General features: G+C 38.5%; 1 protein-coding gene across 3 annotated transcripts in view; it reads right to left on the reverse strand.

The window, feature by feature from the left end:
* klhdc3 (kelch domain containing 3) overlaps positions 1 to 10,000 on the reverse strand; it is a 22,125-nt gene that overhangs the window by 9,414 nt on the left and 2,711 nt on the right. For all 3 annotated transcript variants that reach the window (XM_027139792.2, XM_027139790.2, XM_027139791.2), the window contains 4 exons: positions 9,151 to 9,266; positions 8,949 to 9,020; positions 8,614 to 8,827; positions 565 to 651 (listed from right to left, as the gene is read on the reverse strand). In XM_027139792.2, the coding sequence (XP_026995593.1) occupies positions 565 to 651; positions 8,614 to 8,827; positions 8,949 to 9,020; positions 9,151 to 9,266 (489 nt within the window). The remainder of the gene's footprint in view (positions 1 to 564; positions 652 to 8,613; positions 8,828 to 8,948; positions 9,021 to 9,150; positions 9,267 to 10,000) is intronic.

The raw sequence follows: 10,000 nt of genomic DNA on the forward strand, positions 1-10,000 counted from the left end.
CAAAGTAACGGGTGTTCGGAGACCGCGACAATCAGCTTCTCTCCCATGTTGACGTCTGCGCCATCATATTGCACATTACGTGCGACTGTCACTAGGGGGCCAAATCCGACAGTCGTGTCCGTTTGTCGTGTGCAGTGTGAAGGCGGCTTTACAGTATTATCCTGTTTATGTATGTAGTGTATGAGTGTAGTGTGTGTTTGTGTGTGTGTGTGTTTGTGTAGTAGGAGTGTAGTATGTGTTTGTGTAGTATGAGTGTAGTGTGTGTGTATGAGTGTGTAGTGTGTGTGGTTGTGTGTGTTTGTGTAGTATGAGTGTAGTGTGTGTGTGTGTTTGTGTAGTATGAGTGTAGTGTGTGTGTTTGTGTAGTATGAGTGTAGTGTGTGTGTGTGTTTGTGTAGTGTGTGTGTGTGTGTTTGTGTAGTATGAGTGTAGTGTGTGTGTGTGTGTGTAGTGTGCGTTTGTGTAGTATGAGTGTAATGTGTGTGTGTGGTTGTGTGTGTGTTTGTGTAGTATGAGTGTAGTGTAGTGTGTGTGTGTGTGTGTGTGTGTGTGTGTGTGTCTCACCTGGGTTAAATTTCCACAAATCATTAAAGTGACGGTCCAGTCGTGCGTTGTAGCCTCCGAATATATACAACTCTCTGTTATATGAAACTAAAAGACAGAAAATAAAGCTGTAATTAGGGTGTAATTAAGGTGTAATTATGGTGTAACTAGGGTGTACCTAAGGTGTAATTAGGGTGTAATTAAGGTGTAATTATGGTGTAACTAGGGTGTACCTAAGGTGTAATTAGGGTGTAACTAAGGTGTAACTAGGGTGTAACTAAGGTGTAATTATGGTGTAACGAGGGGGGAACTAAGGTGTAACTAGGGTGTAATTATGGTGTAACTAAGGTGTAATTAGGGTGTAACTAAGGTGTAATTAGGGTGTAACTAGGGTGTAATTAGGGTGTAACTAGGGTGTAATTAGGGTGTAACTAAGGTGTAACTAAGGTGTAATTAGGGTGTAATTAGGGTGTAACTAGGGTGTAATTAGGGTGTAACTAGGGTGTAATTAGGGTGTAACTAAGGTGTAATTAGGGTGTAACTAAGGTGTAACTAAGGTGTAATTAGGGTGTAACTAAGGTGTAACTAAGGTGTAATTAGGGTGTAACTAAGGTGTAATTAGGGTGTAACTAAAGTGTAACTAAGGTGTAATTGGGGTGTAACTAAGGTGTAATTAGGGTGTAACTAGGGTGTAACTAGGGTGTAACTAAGGTGTAATTAGGGTGTAACTAGGGTGTAATTAGGGTGTAACTAAGGTGTAACTAAGGTGTAATTAGGGTGTAATTAGGAAGGAACTAAGGTGTAATTAAGGTGTAATTAGGGTGTAACTAAGGTGTAATTAGAGTGTAACTAGGGTGTAACTAAGGTGTAACTAGGGTGTAACTAAGGTGTAACTAGGGTGTACCTAAGGTGTAATTAGGGTGTAACTAAGGTGTAATTAGGGTGTAACTAAGGTGTAACTAGGGTGTAACTAAGGTTTAATTAAGGTATAATTAGGGTGTAACTAAGGTGTAACTAAGGTGTAATTAGGGTGTAACTAGGGTGTAACTAGGGTGTAACTAAGGTGTAACTAGGGTGTAATTAGGGTGTAACTAAGGTGTAACTAGGGTGTAACTAAGGTGTAATTAGGGTGTAACTAAGGTGTAATTAGGGTGTAACTAAGGTGTAACTAGGGTGTAATTAGGGTGTAACTAAGGTGTAACTAGGGTGTAACTAAGGTGTAATTAGGATGTAACTAAGGTGTAATTAGGGTGTAACTAGGGTGTAACTAAGGTGTAACTAGGGTGTAACTAGGGTGTAATTAGGGTGTAACTAAGGTGTAATTAGGGTGTAACTAGGGTGTAATTAGGGTGTAACTAAGGTGTAACTAAGGTGTAATTAGGGTGTAATTAGGAAGGAACTAAGGTGTAACTAAGGTGTAATTAGGGTGTAACTAAGGTGTAACTAAGGTGTAATTAGGGTGTAATTAGGAAGGAACTAAGGTGTAATTAAGGTGTAATTAGGGTGTAACTAAGGTGTAATTAGAGTGTAACTAGGGTGTAACTAAGGTGTAACTAGGGTGTAACTAAGGTGTAACTAGGGTGTACCTAAGGTGTAATTAGGGTGTAACTAAGGTGTAATTAGGGTGTAACTAAGGTGTAACTAGGGTGTAACTAAGGTTTAATTAAGGTATAATTAGGGTGTAACTAAGGTGTAACTAAGGTGTAATTAGGGTGTAACTAGGGTGTAACTAAGGTGTAACTAGGGTGTAACTAGGGTGTAACTAAGGTGTAATTAGGGTGTAACTAAGGTGTAACTAGGGTGTAACTAAGGTGTAATTAGGATGTAACTAAGGTGTAATTAGGGTGTAACTAGGGTGTAACTAAGGTGTAACTAGGGTGTAACTAGGGTGTAATTAGGGTGTAACTAAGGTGTAATTAGGGTGTAACTAGGGTGTAATTAAGGTGTAACTAAGGTGTAACTAGGGTGTAACTAGGGTGTAACTAAGGTGTAATTAGGGTGTAACTAAGGTGTAACTAGGGTGTAACTAAGGTGTAACTAGGGTGTAACTAGGGTGTAATTAGGGTGTAACTAAGGTGTAATTAGGGTGTAACTAGGGTGTAATTAAGGTGTAACTAAGGTGTAACTAGGGTGTAACTAGGGTGTAACTAAGGTGTAATTAGGGTGTAACTAAGGTGTAACTAGGGTGTAACTAGGGTGTAACTAAGGTGTAATTAGGGTGTAACTAAGGTGTAACTAGGGTGTAATTAGGGTGTAACTAAGGTGTAATTAAGGTGTAACTAAGGTGTAATTAGGGTGTAACTAGGGTGTATATGGGTGTAACTAGGGTGTAATTAGGGTGTAACTAAAGTGTAACTAAGGTGTAATTAGGGTGTAATTAGGGTGTAATTAAGGTGTAATTAGGGTGTAACTAAGGTGTAATTAGGGTGTAACTAGGGTGTAATTAGGGTGTAACTAAGGTGTAACTAGGGTGTAACTAGGGTGTAACTAGGGTGTAATTAGGGTGTAACTAGGGTGTAATTAGGGTGTAACTAGGGTGTAACTAAGGTGTAATTAGGGTGTAACTAAGGTGTAATTAGGGTGTAACTAAGGTGTAATTAGGGTGTAACTAGGGTGTAATTAGGGTGTAACTAGGGTGTAATTAAGGTGTAATTAGGGTGTAATTAAGGTGTAATTAGGGTGTAACTAAGGTGTAATTAGGGTGTAACTAGGGTGTAACTAAGGTGTAACTAGGGTGTAATTAGGGTGTAACTAGGGTGTAACTAAGGTGTAATTAGGGTGTAACTAAGGTGTAACTAGGGTGTAATTAGGGTGTAACTAAGGTGTAACTAGGGTGTAATTAAGGTGTAATTAGGGTGTAACTAGGGTGTAATTAGGGTGTAATTAGGGTGTAACTAAGGTGTAACTAAGGTGTAACTAAGGTGTAATTAGGATGTAACTAAGGTGTAATTAGGGTGTAATTAAAGTGTAATTAGGGTGTAACTAAGGTGTAACTAGGGTGTAATTAGGGTGTAACTAAGGTGTAACTAGGGTGTAACTAAGGTGTAACTAGGGTGTAACTAAGGTGTAATTAGGGTGTAACTAAGGTGTAATTAGGGTGTAACTAAGGTGTAACTAGGGTGTAATTAGGGTGTAACTAAGGTGTAACTAGGGTGTAACTAAGGTGTAATTAGGATGTAACTAAGGTGTAATTAGGGTGTAATTAAAGTGTAATTAGGGTGTAACTAAGGTGTAACTAGGGTGTAATTAGGGTGTAACTAAGGTGTAACTAGGGTGTAACTAAGGTGTAACTAGGGTGTAACTAAGGTGTAATTAGGGTGTAACTAAGGTGTAATTAGGGTGTAACTAAGGTGTAACTAAGGTGTAATTAGGATGTAACTAAGGTGTAATTAGGGTGTAATTAAGGTGTAACTAAGGTGTAATTAAGGTGTAATTAGGGTGTAACTAAGGTGTAATTAGGGTGTAATTAGGGTGTAACTAAGGTGTAACTAGGGTGTAACTAGGGTGTAACTAAGGTGTAATTAAGGTATAATTAGAGTGTAACTAAGGTGTAACTAGGGTGTAATTAGGGTGTAACTAAGGTGTAACTAGGGTGTAATTAGGGTGTAACTAAGGTGTAATTAAGGTGTAACTAAGGTGTAATTAGGGTGTAACTAGGGTGTAATTAGGGTGTAACTAGGGTGTAATTAGGGTGTAACTAAAGTGTAACTAAGGTGTAATTAGGGTGTAATTAGGGTGTAACTAAGGTGTAATTAGGGTGTAACTAGGGTGTAATTAGGGTGTAACTAAAGTGTAACTAAGGTGTAATTAGGGTGTAATTAGGGTGTAACTAAGGTGTAATTAGGGTGTAACTAAGGTGTAATTAGGGTGTAACTAAGGTGTAACTAGGGTGTAATTAGGGTGTAACTAAGGTGTAACTAGGGTGTAACTAAGGTGTAATTAGGGTGTAACTAAGGTGTAACTAAGGTGTAATTAAGGTGTAACTAAGGTGTAATTAGGATGTAACTAAGGTGTAATTAGGGTGTAACTAAGGTGTAATTAGGGTGTAATTAGGGTGTAATTAGGGTGTAATTAAGGTGTAATTAGGGTGTAACTAGGGTGTAATTAGGGTGTAATTAGGGTGTAACTAAGGTGTAATTAGGGTGTAACTAAGGTGTAATTAGGGTGTAATTAGGGTGTAACTAAGGTGTAATTAGGGTGTAACTAAGGTGTAATTAAGGTGTAATTAGGGTGTAGCTAAGGTGTAATTAGGGTGTAACTAGGGTGTAACTAAGGTGTAACTAGGGTGTAATTAGGGTGTAACTAAGGTGTAATTAGGGTGTAACTAAGGTGTAATTAGGGTGTAACTAAGGTGTAATTAGGGTGTAACTAAGGTGTAATTAGGGTGTAATTAGGGTGTAACTAAGGTGTAATTAAGGTGTAATTAGGGTGTAACTAAGGTGTAATTAGGGTGTAACTAAGGTGTAATTAGGGTGTAATTAGGGTGTAACTAAGGTGTAACTAGGGTGTAACTAGGGTATAATTAAGGTATAATTAGGGTGTAACTAAGGTGTAACTAGGGTGTAATTAGGGTGTAACTAAGGTGTAACTAGGGTGTAATTAGGATGTAACTAAGGTGTAATTAAGGTGTAACTAAGGTGTAATTAGGGTGTAACTAAGGTGTAATTAGGGTGTAACTAAGGTGTAATTAGGGTGTAATTAGGGTGTAACTAAGGTGTAACTAGGGTGTAACTAAGGTGTAATTAAGGTATAATTAGGGTGTAACTAAGGTGTAACTAGGGTGTAATTAGGGTGTAACTAAGGTGTAATTAAGGTGTAATTAGGGTGTAGCTAAGGTGTAATTAGGGTGTAACTAAGGTGTAACTAGGGTGTAATTAGGATGTAACTAAGGTGTAATTAGGGTGTAATTAAGGTGTAATTAGGGTGTAATTAGGGTGTAACTAAGGTGTAATTAGGGTGTAACTAAGGTGTAATTAGGGTGTAATTAGGGTGTAACTAAGGTGTAATTAGGGTGTAACTAAGGTGTAATTAGGGTGTAACTAAGGTGTAATTAAGGTGTAATTAGGGTGTAATTAAGGTGTAATTAGGGTGTAACTAAGGTGTAACTAGGGTGTAATTAAGGTGTAACTAAGGTGTAATTAGGGTGTAACTAAGGTGTAATTAGGGTGTAACTAAGGTGTAATTAGGGTGTAACTAAGGTGTAATTAGGGTGTAACTAGGGTGTAACTAAGGTGTAACTAAGGTGTAATTAGGGTGTAACTAAGGTGTAATTAGGGTGTAATTAGGGTGTAACTAAGGTGTAATTAGGGTGTAACTAAGGTGTAATTAGGATGTAACTAAGGTGTAACTAGGGTGTAATTAAGGTGTAATTAGGGTGTAATTAGGGTGTAATTAGGGTGTAACTAAGGTGTAATTAAGGTGTAACTAAGGTGTAATTAAGGTGTAATTAGGGTGTAACTAAGGTGTAATTAGGGTGTAAGTAATTAGGGTGTAACTAAGGTGTAATTAGGGTGTAACTAAGGTGTAATTAGGGTGTAATTAGGGTGTAACTAAGGTGTAACTAAGGTGTAATTAGGGTGTAACTAAGGTGTAATTAGGGTGTAACTAGGGTGTAATTAGGGTGTAACTAAGGTGTAACTAAGGTGTAATTAGGGTGTAACTAGGGTGTAATTAAGGTGTAATTAAGGTGTAACTAAGGTGTAATTAGGGTGTAACTAAGGTGTAATTAGGGTGTAACTAAGGTGTAATTAGGGTGTAACTAAGGTGTAATTAGGGTGTAATTAGGGTGTAACTAAGGTGTAATTAAGGTGTAATTAAGGTGTAATTAGGGTGTAACTAAGGTGTAATTAGGGTGTAACTAAGGTGTAATTAGGGTGTAATTAGGGTGTAACTAAGGTGTAACTAGGGTGTAACTAGGGTATAATTAAGGTATAATTAGGGTGTAACTAAGGTGTAACTAGGGTGTAATTAGGGTGTAACTAAGGTGTAACTAGGGTGTAATTAGGATGTAACTAAGGTGTAATTAAGGTGTAACTAAGGTGTAATTAGGGTGTAACTAAGGTGTAATTAGGGTGTAACTAAGGTGTAATTAGGGTGTAATTAGGGTGTAACTAAGGTGTAACTAGGGTGTAACTAGGGTGTAATTAAGGTATAATTAGGGTGTAACTAAGGTGTAACTAGGGTGTAATTAGGGTGTACCTAAGGTGTAATTAGGGTGTAACTAAGGTGTAATTAGGTTGTAACTAGGGTGTAATTAGGGTGTAACTAAGGTGTAATTAGGGTGTAACTAAGGTGTAATTAGGGTGTAACTAAGGTGTAATTAGGGTGTAATTAGGGTGTAATTAGGGTGTAACTAAGGTGTAATTAGGGTGTAACTAGGGTGTAACTAAGCTGTAATTAGGGTGTAACTAAGGTGTAATTAGGGTGTAACTAAGGTGTAATTAGGGTGTAACTAAGGTGTAATTAGGGTGTAACTAAGGTGTAATTAAGGTGTAATTAGGGTGTAATTAAGGTGTAATTAGGGTGTAACTAAGGTGTAACTAGGGTGTAATTAAGGTGTAACTAAGGTGTAATTAGGGTGTAACTAAGGTGTAATTAGGGTGTAACTAAGGTGTAATTAGGGTGTAACTAAGGTGTAATTAGGGTGTAACTAGGGTGTAACTAAGGTGTAACTAAGGTGTAACTAAGGTGTAATTAGGGTGTAACTAAGGTGTAATTAGGGTGTAATTAGGGTGTAACTAAGGTGTAATTAGGGTGTAACTAAGGTGTAATTAGGTTGTAACTAAGGTGTAACTAAGGTGTAATTAAGGTGTAATTAGGGTGTAACTAAGGTGTAATTAGGGTGTAACTAAGGTGTAACTAAGGTGTAACTAAGGTGTAATTAGGGTGTAACTAGGGTGTAACTAAGGTGTAATTAGGGTGTAACTAAGGTGTAATTAGGGTGTAACTAAGGTGTAATTAGGGTGTAACTAAGGTGTAATTAGGGTGTAACTAGGGTGTAATTAGGGTGTAACTAAGGTGTAATTAGGGTGTAACTAGGGTGTAATTAGGGTGTAACTAGGGTGTAATTAGGGTGTAACTAAGGTGTAACTAAGGTGTAATTAGGGTGTAACTAGGGTGTAATTAAGGTGTAATTAAGGTGTAACTAAGGTGTAATTAGGGTGTAACTAAGGTGTAATTAGGGTGTAACTAAGGTGTAATTAGGGTGTAACTAAGGTGTAATTAGGGTGTAACTAAGGTGTAATTAAGGTGTAACTAAGGTGTAACTAAGGTGTAACTAAGGTGTAATTAGGGTGTAACTAGGGTGTAACTAAGGTGTAACTAAGGTGTAACTAAGGTGTAATTAGGGTGTAACTAGGGTGTAACTAGGGTGTAATTAGGGTGTAATTAGGGTGTAATTAGGGTGTAACTAAGGTGTAATTAGGGTGTAACTAAGGTGTAACTAAGGTGTAACTAAGGTGTAATTAGGGTGTAATTAGGGTGTAATTAAGGTGTAATTAGGGTGTAACTAAGGTGTAATTAGGTTGTAACTAAGGTGTAACTAAGGTGTAACTAAGGTGTAATTAAGGTGTAACTAAGGTGTAATTAAGGTGTAACTAAGGTGTAATTAAGGTGTAACTAAGGTGTAATTAAGGTGTAACTAAGGTGTAATTAGGGTGTAACCAAGGTGTAATTAGGGTGTAATTAGGGTGTAACTAAGGTGTAATTAGGGTGTAACTAAGGTGTAATTAAGGTGTAATTAGGGTGTAACTAAGGTGTAATTAAGGTGTAACTAAGGTGTAACTAAGGTGTAATTAGGGTGTAATTAGGGTGTAACTAGGGTGTAATTAAGACTAAGATTATGCTGCACTTCATTGTGTTTCCCATTCACTACACTGTAGATAAATGAGGCTGCTAAAGGTACTGAATGTAAACGTGATCACAAAATACAACAAAACGTTAGGTCTCAGCTTCAGCAACCTGCTGTATGTAGTGTTAAATAACTCGTGTTTGTGTGTCTAGCTGTCAGTCACAGTGTCACAGGTGATGAGCTTAATGCCCCTAGGGTGTACATTCGGTGTGTTTACTCACATGCTGAGTGGCTGCGGCGTCCCTCAGGCTGAATCTGATTGGTGGGTGTGTTGAGCCAGATGTTAGTCTCTGTGTCAAACACTTTGATCTTATTGCAGTAAATCTCGTTATTGGAGTGAAACGGACCAAAGCGATCGGCACGTCCTCCAAACACAAACATCTTACTGCCGATAATCGTTGCTGAGTGGAAATCTCTCCACCTCGCTGGGGTTCCCTGTTTACACACACACACACACACACACACACACACAAACACAAACACACACATACACACACTGTGCTTAATTGTGGTAACATTTTGCCATTGTGCTGTTACACTAAGCTAACACACTCACTGTAGCTTTAATTAAACTCCAGCTCATGGTGACAGAGTCCAGCTTGTGTATGTCATTGGAGAAACAGTCAGCCTGTAAACAAACACACACAAACACACAAACACACACACACACACACACACAATAATATACCATAATACCTATGTAGACATATTAACAACCAGGAGTTTATATTAAAGGTATAGTTTGTGTGATGACCCACCAGTTGCTCATATCCCCCAAATATGTACATATCTTTGTTCAGGACGCAGGCTGAGTGTCCGTCTCTCGCCCCGGGAACCGTCCCAGTGACCTTTGGTGTCCACCACCGATGACTGCCTATCACACACACACATTAATATCATTCCTATGCTGAAGCTCAATCTATTTGAGATGAATGATTACTGTCCAGTGGCTCTGAACTCTGTGGAGATGATGAGCTCTGAGACTCATCACAGACTACATCTGCTCCTCTCCATACTGAGATCCAAGGAACACTGTATTCCAGCTTTAGGCTGTTGGATTATCTCAGAGTGCTGAGCCTGTGTTCCTCTGTCTACCACTGGGTTCTGGACATTTTGCCTGGTCAAGGGTAGTCGTGAAAACATCTTCACCTTCAACAAGACCCTGATGGAAAGAGCAGGTAGCTTCAGATACCTGGGCATACGTATCTGTGAGAACCTGTCCTCAATTCAAAGGACGTTCAACATCTCCTCAGCTATCCAGAAGCTCTTCTATACCACCATTGTCTCATCAGTGGGACGAGCTGCAGTGCTTATGCTCTGCAGTGGGTGGTCAGGTCTGTTGAATGGATTACCAGCTTAGCACAAAACACCTGGTGTTGTTGTGGCCATAGGCTGATATACACCTGTATGCTGTTTGTGTAGAACATCTATCACATTATAATAGTGCGTACCCCTGGTATACCCAGTGTATCATATTCTGTGTATTTTTAATTGAATTCTACTGTTTCCTGCCTCTGACACCTGTAGTCACTGCTGTAATCAGCTGAAGACATTGTCCCACTGAAGCAGTCGGGTGAAGTGACTAAAAGTGGTTGAAGATGGTTTGAA

The sequence above is a fragment of the Tachysurus fulvidraco genome, chromosome 4 (genome assembly GCF_022655615.1).
Source record: "Tachysurus fulvidraco isolate hzauxx_2018 chromosome 4, HZAU_PFXX_2.0, whole genome shotgun sequence".
In the NCBI taxonomy this organism is placed as follows: Eukaryota; Metazoa; Chordata; class Actinopteri; order Siluriformes; family Bagridae; genus Tachysurus; species Tachysurus fulvidraco.